Source organism: Telmatherina bonti (genome assembly GCF_933228915.1).
Source record: "Telmatherina bonti genome assembly, chromosome: 15".
NCBI lineage: Eukaryota > Metazoa > Chordata > Actinopteri > Atheriniformes > Telmatherinidae > Telmatherina > Telmatherina bonti.
In genome coordinates, this window is record NC_136613.1 from 17,793,412 (window position 1) to 17,808,066 (window position 14,655).

At 40.5% G+C, this 14,655-nt stretch overlaps 1 protein-coding gene across 1 annotated transcript in view; it reads right to left on the reverse strand.

Moving 5' to 3' along the window:
- Positions 1-14,655, reverse strand: part of igsf3 (immunoglobulin superfamily, member 3) — a gene marked incomplete at its 5' end in the record, with an annotated part of 79,530 nt that overhangs the window by 19,450 nt on the left and 45,425 nt on the right. Inside the window, 2 exons of the mRNA XM_079253725.1 lie at positions 5,133-5,519; positions 10,549-10,968. Of these exons, the coding sequence (XP_079109851.1) occupies positions 5,133-5,519; positions 10,549-10,968 (807 nt within the window). The remainder of the gene's footprint in view (positions 1-5,132; positions 5,520-10,548; positions 10,969-14,655) is intronic.

Consider the following 14,655-nt stretch of genomic DNA (forward strand, 5'->3'; position numbering starts at 1 on the left):
ATCCCCTTTCCCAGAACACTCAGCTTTAAGTCTCGGGAACATCTCTGGATCAAACTGGATAAAAAGCATCTTAAATGCCATCTTGAGTTGCTCTACTAAGTCTTAAGTGTCAGCTTTGGTTTTTCAACTCAAGAGCAAACAGAGACTTTAGAACTGGGACGTATGCATAGGATCACAAACGTGCATGTAAACTGTGCACCCTTGGCCTCTCTGTCTTAGAAATATTTCATTTGTGGTCCGCCTGGTGCTGAGAGAACAATACTATAGGTTGCACACCTTGCAGGATTGAACCTGTACTTCTTGGAATGAGATTTTATTTAAGAATTTCAATAAGTCTCTGACTAAAAATTTCATTTGCAAAAAACAATCCAAAGCATATTTTGTTAAAAAACAGAACGACAATGAACCGATTCCTGCTTTAAACAAACCTTAATGCCATGTAAGGACAGATAAATTTACGAGGCCCGCCAGAAATGTACCATAACACCCAGTGTTTTTACAGCCTAAACTCAAAGCTTTTTAAAGCTATGCAGACACACAATAGATGCATACGTATTTAAGTGCAGATAGCATGACGGCTCCCCTCAGCAAAGATGGGATAAAGAGACTGCAATAAAACCTCTGAAGAAGGTGTTTGTAAGCACTGTGGGAATATCAAGTCATGCTACACTTGTGTTCATGTCTGTTTGGGAGTTTATCGGAGGGAGATAGGGAGAGGGAAAACAAGGAGCGAGGCCAAAGTGAGCCGCTTCAAAAATGGAAAATCTATTTTATTGTTTTCAACTGCTACAAATAAATCAGTCCATGTGAAAAAAAAAATGGCGTGCCAAGAATATGCTGGACTAAACTGCAGTCTCCTTTTCTTCCCATTTCTCTAATGTGATCCTTTAGTCTCTTGCCTAGTCGTGCTCACATGTACAAACATTCGGTACAAATTGATTAAGTCTGAATCTGTTCTTGGAAGTATCAATCCCATTCAAATGGTGCCCTTAAAAGTTCACATTTTTTCACCTAATTTTAATAATACTACCACTGCTATACTCCCACTATAAATAGTTTGTTCTCAATTTATGAGAACAGACAAATGCTTTTCTCCTTCATGCAAAGTCTGTTAAGTGCTGCACTTAAACTCCAAGCAGGCTCTCATATGCATCTTATTCAAGTAGCCTTTGTTGGACTCTCTAACCAAGACCCTTATTTGGTTGTGTAGTACTTATGAACTCATTCCAAATTATTGAGTCCATTATGCTGCTGACAATGCTTAAAACTCAGGAAATATGTCCTTGGGGTTTTCCATTAACTGACTTGTTTGAGGTCCAGATTTACATATCACACACAACAGAAAGCACAGGTAGTGTAAAGCAGATCCCAACTAACATAAAAAAATGGTACAGACTTAACACCGTGGGACACATTAGAACTGCTGAAAGTAAGGTTATAATTATTAAATGAAATGGATTATAAACACACAGAACTTAAAAAATACAGTACATCTGTAGCTATTGGTATTGCATTAATGTGAGCAAACTGATAAGATAAAAGCCACAATCTGCTAACCTGTATGACTGGAAAGGCTGCGCATTGTGGTAAACTCCTCAACTGATTATCTATACAGCAAAGACCAAAGTGCTGAATATAGAAGTAACAGATTTAAAACCAAAATAAAGTGAAGTTAAATCAGAAACTATAGCAGCAAAATAATAAAACAATAAAAAGAAAACCGGGCTGGATTGAAGACCAGATCATAAAAATGCTGGATCTTGGTTTTTAGGCTACCGCTGCCTTGTTTATCAGTCAGTAATGGCTGGCTTCCAGCAGAATTTTTTTTTGTCTTTGTGTGAAACTGAACTGTGAGAAACTCTCAGAATCGCTGTCAACTAGCTTCCCACAGTTGTAAGTAGTTCACAGTCTTCTTTGGAACCACATCCCCTATTCTCTGGCTTAGTTCCCCTATTTTTTCCTAAAAGAAATGTGCTGACAGGTTAACTTGCCCTTGACTTATGTGTGCAGAGATTGGTCCAAACTAGCATTTCCAGTGTTTTGTTTTTGCTAAACAAATCATAATCATAAGCCAAAGAACAGGGTATGTCCAGAGTGTTTATACTTTATACATGCAAGCAAAATGTGGAACATGTTCTTCATTTATTGAATACGACAATGGATAACAATGCAAAACAGTCTTGCTGAAATTGAACAAAAGAGATCATTCTTGGAATCAATTTTCATTGTTTCACTATAAATATATGACCGTACCATCCTGCTGACTCCTGCTTTATCTTCTCTCACAGGTGAAAATGTTTGTCATCAAAATAGCTCATTCCTGGATCTAATGCAAACACACAGGTGTACGCCTCACTAAACTATGTCCAGTAATATTCATTTGCCACAGATGGGCTCCATTCAAGTTCTAGATGCATCTCCCAGATAATTAAAACAGGCAAGGTGCACCTGTCCACAGCAAAGGGTCTGAATAAACTATCACTGCAGACGTTTTGGCCTGTGCAGCAGGAAAAGCATAGGTGGGAAACATTTCACCAACAGGGTATGTCTGTTTAATCAAGTGTCTAATAAGACAATCTGCAAAAACTGGACTATAGAACTTCTTCATTTGAATATTTTGTAGTTGATGCTATTTGTGTGTGTGTTTTTTTTCAATTGTACTCGTAGGTTGCAGCACACACTAACACTGGTATCAAAAGAGAACTTGACTGAATTCTGAAATAATGGACGGACCGTCACTGTAGTTGACCAATCAAAGCAGGTGTGGTATTTTGGGAGGGAGCGCCAGCCTTCACAGCTTTTGTTTTACACTGGAATTTTGATGCAACAACTTGACTTCCACCTGTTCTTTCATGGGAACCACATCAGGAAACAACAAAAGAGTACTGATACTTTCTGAACCCACTGTGCTACACATTTATCAACAAACAGATACAAGCAAAGAAGGGGGTAGGAGAAAGTTTCCCACAAATCTTTCTGTCCTGATGATGAGACAAATAACCTCAGAGACAGGAATAGGAGCCAAAACAATAAAGAAATCTCTGCATCTTTTCCCAGAAAATGCAACCCTTTAGAAGTGACATGCATTCGTGTTTGAATGCTTGTGGGTGCATATGGAAGCATGTGAGGGGAACTGGCCTCAGGCGTTCACAGTGACAGCTAGAGAGGAGTTGCAAGAATGTGTGTGTGGGTTGAGATTCTCCCTCTTAACCCTGTGAAGCTTGTTCACCAAGTCCGCATACACACAGGAGAGAAGGCTCAGATCACAGGGCTTAGTGGCACTTCAGAGGGAAGGATAAAAGTCTTCTTTTCAGCTGTCCCCCCCCCCCCCCCCCCCCCTTTTTTTTTTTTCCACCTTTATCAAGATTCATCACTTCAACGTCCATCAAACATCATGGAGCTCTGGTTGACCCAGAAGACGTCCTTCCCCCTGTGGGGCCTGTGCAGCGGCCTCTCGAGTATTTGGCTTATGATTTCTCACTTTTTTCCAACCCGCTGGCCAAGCTCTGCTGCCTTCCTCTCAGTTAGCCGAACCCCCTAATAAGCATGGACCCAGTGTGAAAATGGAATAAACTTGCTTCTTATTTCTAACACACTCAAATGAACAAAGGAAAAGCCTTTCATCCTTCTACTTCCCTTTGTCTTTCTTCTAAAAGCTTTATAGGTTTTTCCACGGAACATGCTGTATTATAGCACTTTTTCCACACTGACACACAGAGAGGAGATTGTGAGACACACGTTTAGATATTTCAGCCTTCGCATAAAATCATCTGGTTTCTGGACAACTGGTGTTTCTCTTACTTTCCTTTTACATGTCCTTTGAATTTAGGATTTTTATATTCTCCCCACAAGCTCCTCCGAGGTTTTGCAGAGCACAATGCATCTCTTTTTTTTTTTCCCAACAATTTACATCCCCTCTCCTTTTCACAACCTTTGCACTTACCCTTTCTATCAGCATGATACAGATTCAGTTTGGCAAGTGAGTTCTCTCTTGCTTTCTCATTGAAAAGGTAAACTCATCCATCAACAATCGTTTGTCAGAGGTGTTTACCACCGTTTTTCCTTTGCTGTCACCTCTGCTTGCCTCTGACTCGTCAACTCTAACCCCTGTCGTAACCCATTACTGATGCCAGCCCAATTCCTCCAATTAGAGTGACAAAGCACTCCCAGATATTCTATGACTGTGTACAGGTGAGAGAAAATCAAGCAGGAAGGGACAGTTTTCACATAAACCGCACCATGCATGACGAAACTGTTGTTTTTCAGGAAGGTCCTCCTCCGCGATACATGCCTATTATCTTGTGTAAACGCAATAAAGCGACTTTATTGGGTATGAAGGTCTTTTGCTAGAAAAACAAAACCTCCCCTTGTGCAGTTACTCCCTGGGGACTGGTGCAGGCTCCAGGGTACTGTTTTTTGGCTTATTTAGCAGAACATGCAGTGGTCAGAATGAGGTAGCAATGGCTGCAAACTTTGTCATGAAAATGCTTTATGTGCTGGTAGCAGCTGGCTTCATACATACTGTTCAAGCCCCAAGAGGCATGGAAATACAGAGACAAGAAGGGAGTGCAGCATATTCCCCGACAAGATTGAAGAATCTCTGTGGCAGATGACAAATTTGTGAGCAAGGTTTAAAAGGTTTGACTGTACATTTGTGCCAATCAGTTACAAACATGACATAACCCCATTGGCCAGCCCGGCTTAATCCAGCTGAAGAGGTCTCCCCCAGCAGAACACATTAATTTAGCCCAGGGAACCACTTACAGAGCCCTGGAGAGCTCGATGCCTTTCTCTGCTTCTTTTCTTTTCTCCACACTTTCATTTCATGGCTGTTAGTTCAGCCCTCTTCTGTCTGGACTCGCCTGCTCTCCATTATCCTCCTATAGTGTCCTCACCTCCTGCCAACCCCACCACAACCACTAAGCAAAGCAAATTGGGAAGGACCAAAATGCTGAATTACCAATCCTTAGCAATCCACTCAAACAGAAAATACATCAGGCATAAGAGCACCATTATCCTTTCCCTCTTTCTCAAGAACAACAATGGAGGTGGCACAGTAATCTGTTATCAGCCATTATTGGAAGGGGAGATAGAGGGGGCGGGACAACTCAGGAGGCGGACTCATTACTCACTGAGTGGCTGGACCGAGATCTGGACATTGCGGGACCTCTTGCTGCGGTCGATAAAGTCTCCAGTTGGCGTCTTCTCCCGCTCCGTAACACGACAGATGTACTTCCCAGAATCCTCTTGGCGCAAGCGCTGCAGCTTGAGCAGGTGCACGCTGGGACTTTCTTTGCGCACGGTCATGAGACCAGCTGCCTCTCGAGCAATATATTCTGTGCCCAGGACAGGCACGGCACTGGGGCCCACCACGGCCACCGGTGAGCTGCTGAAGACCCACGACACCGAGAAGAAACGCTCTTGGACATTTTGCGCCTCTATGGTACAGCGAAGCTCCAGCGGCTCACCGGCCGTGAAGGACCGCCGCTCCGTGCTCACCTGGATGCTGAAGTCTCGGTCTGGGAGGAAAACACAGAAAAGACTGGGTTAAAAATACCAGAGAATGTGAGCGAACTTGAATTTAAATAAAACTGCAAAAGCATTAAACTAAACAAATTTACTTTTTATAAATTTCCTTTTGCTTTGCTTTTTACTGTGAATTCCCATCAGCAGTTACAAGATTCATTCGACAAAAGACAGAACCACTAATATTTTACTGGTACTTTAGTCTTGTGCCATTTCTTTTCTTTTTTTTTTTTTTTTTTTAAATTTTCTTTCTCTGAGTTTTATTATGTCATTAAATTTAAGATCAGCACCAAAAAAAGACAAAACTAGCTAAAATCTATAAAACATCAGCGATATTCTTCCTGTTATTTTTGTGAAGGAAAGGAGTGATGGTACATTCCAAGGCCTCTTCTTAACCTACAAAACAACAAATCAAAACTTATATTTTCATTAAATCACCAGCTGATTATGTTCTTTCAGCATTCCCCTTTAGCAATATGCTTTTTTTCTTATAAACCCGAACCAATTCAACACTTGATGAGAAAAAAAAAAAAGAGGATCAGTACCAGCTGTCATTGGCTGAACTGCAGATTAGTTAAGTATGAATGTTTGGGAATAAAACTGCCAGTAAAGTACTGTATCAGTTTGGTGTATGTTAGTGTGAACTTAATTTGTTGTGTGTGCTAGCATGGAGCCTCAGACTAGGTTCTGTATGCCCTTTCAGATGGCAATAACATGCTTCAAAGACTATATAGTGCAATTTGTGTCCATACTTGTTTCTGCATGGTATCCCAAAGCTGTACAACCACATCTCAAAGGATACATACTGTGTCCTTGAGGCATTTTTGACCAAAATGTGTCACAGAACTTTCCAGAAGTCCTCAGGAAATCTAGTCAGATTGCATTAAAAGGGTATAATATGACTCTTAAAATACCAATAACATCCGAGCCAAGACAAAAGTGTAAATGTGGGTTATGATTAAAAATAAATGGCAAAGTTCCCACTTTTTTTTTTTTTTTTGACATTTTGACACAATAAACCAGCTTTCCAAAAGAAAATTCTGGTAAGGTGGAGTGCTTGGTGACACAGGTGGGGTTTAAAGTGGCTTCAGATGCAGGTGGCAGTGTAGAATATCTTAATGCTAAATATAAAGAGAGTATAAAGTTGTGAAGGTTAAGGTCGCACTGTAAAAACTGATCATTCAGACAACTTTGCCCTCCCTTCCTGCTTGGTTTCACCTCCGTAATAAATTAAAAAAGGAAACATCTCATTAAAATTCCCCTCAGCTTTCTAAAAACGAAGTCAGGCAGCCCTTCTTTTTATTGCTCTGTCTAAGACAGCAGAAAGAGCAAACATAGCTAATTCTAACACTTTCACATGGCCAGATTACACTTGTTGCCTGAGCATGTGCTGCTGAATTTGTATTAGTCTGTATGTGGCTGTTCGTCCACTTTTATTTGTTGTATTAATTTCCAGATGATGAGCGTGGTAAGTACCGCAGACAGCTGCTTTGCATCTCTGAGGGGTGGTAGCCCCGAGCTGTAATTACAAAGACTGTAAACAGTATTCCTGAAAACACATTCATGTGGAAAAGTTCAAAGACTGTGCCTGTAACGGAGCTAGTTATGCAGGGGAATATTATGGTGAGAAGGAGGGGGCATATTGTTTATACATGCATAAAAATATGACGACTCAAACAGCATCAGCCTATCTAACAGCAACACACAGAGACAGACGACCATTTACATTCACATTCACACTGATGGCTGACTTGGAATTACCTAATAACCTAGCAACTATATCTTTGGAGTGAAAACCCAGTGCACATACATTAGAACCCACAAACAAGAATCTAGTACTGCCACCTCACGTCAAAGAGGTTTGGGGCTTAAACAAACTTTTTAACGTTTTTGTTTTTTTTGTGGAGTTGTATATTCAACAGTATCGCTCCGCAATAAGGAACATTTTACAGCGACATAGTCTAGTGCAAGCCATCGTAAGAAACAAGTTAGTAATTTTCATGACAGTTATGATTAACGATTCACTGTTTATTAATTTTATCAGTATATTAGGACTAATAAATAATAAAACAAAAGCTCCTACAAGAAAGGAGTGTGATTGGTTAATTCAAACTATCAGCAGTGGATTAACTTGCCACTGCTAGCTGCTGGACTACAACAGAAGTCTGAAGAAAATGATCATGAGTGACAGCTAAACCTTTGAAGATGGAAACTAAAAGGGTAATTAGGAAAATATGTCATTTCTGGCAGTTTAATCTCACCGCTTACATAAAATATTACAGAACTGGTTTCTGAAAGTTCTGCAAAATGATTATGTCTGATTTAAATGATGGCAATAAGCATTATTGTGCTAGAACCATGTTTCCCCATATTTCCCCAGATACCAAAGATTTGCAAAAAACATCATGGTGAACCTGTTAAAAGTGCATGATTGCCCATCTGTTTTTGGTGAATTTTATAAAGACAGTTAAAATAACCCACAGCAGAAGCACAAACGAAAATGTAATTCAGCAGGATGGAAGAGAACAGCCAACAGATGCCAGAATGAATGGCACACTGCTGCAACTACGAGGACAGCAAGAGATTGCGATGTGACTTTTCAGTGTAATCACTGTCATAACCTGCTGAGATCAAATCTAGTTGCTGCTCAGTCTAGTGCTCCGCGATAAGGAACATTTTACAGCAACATAGTCTAGTGCAAGCCAGATATGCTGTTGTTTAGTTGTTATTAAAGAAAAAAAGGAAACAGAAGAGGAAGGCAGATAAGGCAGAAAAAATATACAGTGATGGGACACAGATGCTAAAAATGTTAGATGGTGTTTGAGCATGATACAGTGGGAGAATTTGAGAGACAGGAAAGAAAGACAGACATGGTAAAAGTAAAAGGAGTGGAAAATACATTAGAATTCTGTCCGTTGCTCCCCATCTCTGATGCTGGCTGTGGGTGATTAGCTAGTGATGAGGCTGCCTTGAGATCCACTCCATCTTTTATAATAGAAGTGTAATGCAGAAATCTGCAGCCTCTCTGGTCTACGTCCCTCCTAAATGCACTGTGTCAAATAAACACTTAAACAGGTGAAACACCAAATATGCACCTTGCATGGTTAAAAGGTGCACCCCTCAACATTTAATAAATCCACAAAAAAAAAAAAAAAAGGAAGTTAAAATGAGTACACATACACACCAAAAGTCAAGTTTGAGCACTTACATCAACAGCTGTACGCTGCAGAACAACTGCTTTATTCTCTTTGTCATGCAACAATAACTCCCATCAATTATAGATTACAGGGAAGACAGCGAGTGACAAAGGGTGTTGAGAAGGGAGCTTTTCGTGCCTTTTGTCTCCTCTCTGAAGTAACAGGAACTCATCTGAAAAACCTGCTTTACATCTGAGTTCCAACTCTTCTTCTCATCCATGCAGTACTATCTGGGGCACCATCGAGTTACATCCGATCGGATGCTTAATGGAGAAAGGCAAAAAAGATTCCGCTTTGAAGTGATTTGCTGGCATGAGACACTCACCACTCTGTGCCTCCTTAGTAATTGAGCTAATGACAAAGCAGTTTTATCACCCATATCCTTGGCCCTTTCTCGGAAGCATACAAAGAGATTCTTGATGTATGTGGACCACGTCACATCATTCCAAATACACAACCTCCCCGGGTGCCTCCAAGCGCAGACGAGGGGGACATAAAGTAGCTTTTGTTGCTTGTCCTTCTGGTCTACATGGCGGCTGACAGCTTATTAGATCATTATCATACAAGACTTACTCTCAGTCATCCCAGCACAGTCTTTTTTTTTCTCTCCCACATACTTCCATCATACATCCCTTTTTATTTCATCACCCTCCTTATTTTTACCCCCCTCTATTTACTTAATAACTTCCTCGTTTTATGAAACATCTTCTTTCAGTTTTGACAACGCGTTTGGTTTCTACCACTAATGCATTTCAGCACCAACAATCCTGATGTAACTGCTGGTGAGAAGTTATTTATTTATTTAGTTTTTTTTGGCTTGTGCACCCCAGGCTACAACCTGCTGAGAAGATTGTTTCTGTGGTTTCAAAGGTCTCCCATGACAAACATTTATGCTATTGGAGTTGGTTAAATTCATTCTTAGCTTTGCCTGTAATTTTGCCCATAAAACAGATACAAATACAAAACTGGAGAGTCTTTGGAGGTTTAGTTAAGCCCTTTTTAGTAAGCTAATGAGCTTAGTGGGAGATACTGATCAGCAATCACAGGAACCCGGCCCACATGGAGGCATATGTGTCTGTCAAAAGGACAGAGGGGATCTAGACTGATGTGATTACTCTGCAGCTGTGGATCAAAAAGTAGAGGACACAAGGCTGTGTGATTACAGGGTCAATAATTGTATGTCCGGCTCCTTATATTCATATGTCAAAGCGTCCATGGAAAGACAGATAACCACGACTCGCTACATGGACACTTCATTCATCCTCCGACAGTCACAAACTGATGAATGAAAGAGCAATACTTAATGAAAGGCCAATTATAAAAGGGTTGTTTCTATTAACCCATTAAAGCATGCATTAAGCTTCAGCAAGCATACTCCTTTCAGCAGGAGAGCCAGACTAAATGGACTATTTCTCCATTTAGACATGAGAAAACCTTCCATTTAAACAAGCCTTTTACTTGTTGAGTCCCTGCAAACAAGTTAAAAACTGGATCTGAATCTTTAAAATCACTTTCATGCATTTATATAATGCAATCTAGATGTAGACCTAGATGTAATATTAACAATCATAGTGGTTAACTGGAAGATTAGTAACATGTCAAAGCATTTGACAAAGGAAAATGGAGACAGGTTTAGAGTTTTTGGTGGTTTTTTTCCGCACTTCATCCATTGTGACTTGTGATACAAACTGTATCCTCTGTATGTATTTCACCAGTTCACAGTTGTTTCTATGCCACATAATGATTATATCACATAAAACATAGTTTCAAATGGTGTTTTAGTTGTTAAAATGGGAAATAAGTGCAGTTAATCTGATTAACTCACCAGTTGGCTGTATGCGGAGCTGGGTTTTGTCACTCTGTTTGCGGGTCATGGCAAACCAGTTTCCATCTGGATCCTGAATCCACTCAGCTGCCTGACAGTAGAGCAGTCCTTGGTCTACTGGCTGCAACTTGTGTATGGTCAGCCTGTAGGATGTAGCACTTGTTTTATCCAGCCGGAGGTCCCCCGCCGCCATCCTCTGCCGATAAGGTCCTCCGGAGCGCAGAACAAAGTCCCTTGACAGGGTGACCAGCTCCTGAGGCTGGGCAGCTGCATCCTCTGGAGACCTCAAATACCAACCCACCGACAAGTGGGTGTGATGGACTGTGGTCCGGGACACCTCACAGGTTAGCTGTAATGTATCACCCTCCACTTTGGACAAAGTCTGAGCTGGAGCCGTTACTGTCAACGAATCAGCAATGACTGAAAGGAAAAAAATATGAGGGAAGAATAGAAAATGTTATTACCAAGACTCGGGAGGAGTGAAAATTTATAGTCACAATCATAAACCCTCCATCTCTCTATAAAAAGCTTCCAATATCATGTTGTTATTATATATGGAGTGCTAGCCATAGTAATTTTTATTTATGCTTCCATTATGGAAGTGAAAATAAGCAGTGGCGCTGCTGTAAGCGATTAGTAATCTGATTTTGCTCCCAGAAGGAGGTGTGAGGAATAGGCGTTAATGCAACCAGGCTTTTTGTTTCGAGGTGGCCGCCTTCTATTTCCTCTTCCATATACGACTTTCACATGTCTCTGTGTGTTGATGACATTTTCTCTATCACACACATCCAGATGCCTCTAGAGATGCCTCCGGCACTCCTTTTGGACAGATTATGTCCTGCACTGATTGCTATTGTAAACATAACAACATTCCATCTTACAGCATCTCCAACATTTTTTGATCACACATGCTAAATATACAAACTGCGAGCTAAAATTACCTAAATAAATTCAGCTTTGTCCTATCTACAAAACAACTGAGAATAAAGGACAGAATAGAAGCCAGATGGCTGAGAACAGATGAGATGAGAGAGTTGGGGACAGTCAGGTGCAAGGAAGGAAAAAAGACATCAAGATGTGTTAATTTAAGACGGCAGGCTGGAAACACTCGGCACAGTGACAGAAATAAACATGTACAGCTTTTTAATGGAACCTGTTTAGCACTATATATTTTTGGATTTGAACCAGGGCACCACTGTGCTGTATATTAATCTTTGTATGTGTTTGTATGTGTGTGTGGAAGACTGAAAAAGAAATAACACTGGATTTAAGACTTAAAAGCTTAATGGATTATTGACAGATAAAAAGTCAGAATGGCTACAAGGCCAACATGTCTGGGACTGAACTGACTAAAGTGGAAAAACCCCTGATTCGTTTAGCAAATGAAGCAGATTTAAACAATGAAGTAACTCTGAGAAGTTCTTAAAAATCCCCAAACCGAGGAGTACGTATTTTTGTCAGTGGATTCCTGTTTGCCAACTAGATTTGTGTCTTCTGCAAAAAATGAAGTTTGACACCTTTGCTTCTTCTCAGTTAGCCAACTGTGAATAATTACAGATGTAGGACAAAAGCTTTAACTTTGCCTAATTTTCAAATTTCTGAGAGTACATAACACGTGCATGGGCAGACTCAAAACTCTCTTTGGATGTTTGCCTATGTGTGTGTATAGACATGCAATATTTAAAGATAGTGAGAACATAAAATGAGGCCCTATTAATGAAACAAAAAGAGGAACAAAAATGGGGGAGATCATAGAAAAGTAAAGAGCCGGCAAAGAGAAGACTTGACATCTGGTTACTGAAGTTTAACAAGGCACTCACAGAGAGAAACTAAGATAAAACAAAAGTGGCAGAAAATTATAGTTTCAAATGAAGTGGGCTAGATTCAGAGGCATTCTAATAAAATACTGCACTTGGGAAACATACAAGCTAAATCCAGACAAGACGAAAGCGTTCCATGTTACAGCTTGCAGCATTCTCAAAAACACTGTCAGGGTCTGATTAAATATTATCTCCAAATTGACTTGAGTGCTTGAAATACTGTCGAGCAGCAGGGGATGCAAATGACAGTCATGAGCAGCAATAAAACTGATAAAACTACTACTATTTGTATGTGCCAAGACTAAATAACCAACAAGGGCATCTTACTGGGTCTCGCTCTGTACATGTTTTATTTGAAAAACATTTACAAAAGATGGATGTGGAGCAGTTGGTGGTAATAGTTGGGACTACTGAGCGATAACTGCTCCATATGATCATTAATTTCCTTACAGTGGGTTTATTGTATTATCTGGCCTTATAGGCAACTCTTCTGAAACCTGTTTGGCTTTAATGAAGAATTAAAAGCAAAAATATCCTCTGCTTGTGTCACATCTGACAGGGAACTACTGCCGAGCCCATGGTTCCGCTCTTTTGGCTTCGTTGATGGCTTTTCTTTTAGCCTGTCCTTCGGTGTTCAAAAAGACAAAGACTCTGCTGCGTGATCTTGCCATGAAGCCTCTGCAGCTTGCTTCCACTGACAAGCATTTTCCTTGCCTAACAGATTGTCTGCACAGGGTGACAAACCCCTTTATACAAAGAGTATTTCCTTTCAAAAGCCTTTTCAAGAGGATTTTAATATCCTGTGGTATGGCAGACTCCAGTGAGAAGGTGTGTTTGGTTGAGCTTGACATAGAACTAGATCTGATCTGAAGGTAGTTATTGCAATGTGCTTTAGGATGTTCTGCGTCATTCACTTCAGAATTTGATTATTTTCTCAGTGTTAACATCGATTTGCCAGGGATTTATACACCACACTGATGCAAAGAACCTGTGGAGACAAATGGGCCCCTTGCTGTGCTGCATAAGTCTGGGCAAAACAACGGCACTGAACCACGTTGCAAAGAATATTTTACACCGCTAGGAAGTACCAGCTACACCTGTGCAATAGGTCACATTTCAGCACAGAAGAGGATGCTAGATTAAGGTAGGAAGGTAGGAAACAACAGCTCTACACTTCCATGAGGTTGCATTGTTCAAGCGACACCGAACAGTCAATCAGTGAAAGACCTGAGAGAGAAACTACACTGAATCAGCTGAAAATAACGTTCAAGGGGTCCAACAATGCAGATGCACACTGCAGACAAGACAGACAGGCTTTCACGGAAGCTCCAGACTCTCCCAAAAGCCTATTTTGGGACTACATGCCCCAAGGATATATTCTGTCAGGTTCTTCATTCTAAGCAAGAGGGCAAGATTTGTCACAGGTGGGCAACTGAGTGGGACTTAGAAACTTGTCATGAACTTCCTGAATGATGAGCTATGTCTGTCAGGACGGATTTTTCCAGAGCTGGAATGAGTGACTTCCCTCTCCAGAGACTTATCCCACCTTGTCTATATTCTTTATCTCAACTTCATTTATTTCTCTTACTTCCTTCACAACATCACACACTTGTGGAGCAAAGTAATAGTGTTCAGTCTTACTTTTATGCATAAAAGATATTTTGTCTGGCTGCTTGGCATATTTGTCCTAACCTAACATTAATTATGTCATTGGTCAGCTGTGGGTCTACGAACTGCTGGTAGAAAACCTGCAGAGGGAGATTATGCCCCACACTTCAAAAGTCTCTACTGCAACTGTTTTTTATTGATAGTACATATGTATAAAGTGTACTTTACCTATATGAAATCTTATATTTGACACAGTAAGTCTAATCTACATTAAATGACATTATTGTTTATTTTTAAAGGGATTGAATTGCAGATTCAAGTTCCATGTCTCTGAGCAGTTTTTGTCTTGGTGAAGTTGGTTGGTTGTCACCAACTTCTCTCTCCAGTCAAGAATGAGTGAATGACAGCCTGGAATAGTTTTACTGTTAGCAGAACACACCTACGCTACAACCTGCCATTGCTATAGCAACCCTCCCACATGATGCCGAGGGCTTTTGAGAACAGTCAGGAGTTACTATAACAACAGCACCACCAACACCAACCCAACTCTGAAACTGAGTCATGTCTCTTCAGCAGATACACCTATGTAGAGAGAAAACAACACGCTGCTCCCTTGTGTACCCTGGTCCTTTTTTAAAAACCTATTCTATTAACTAGATATGTCCTTCCTACCTATCTG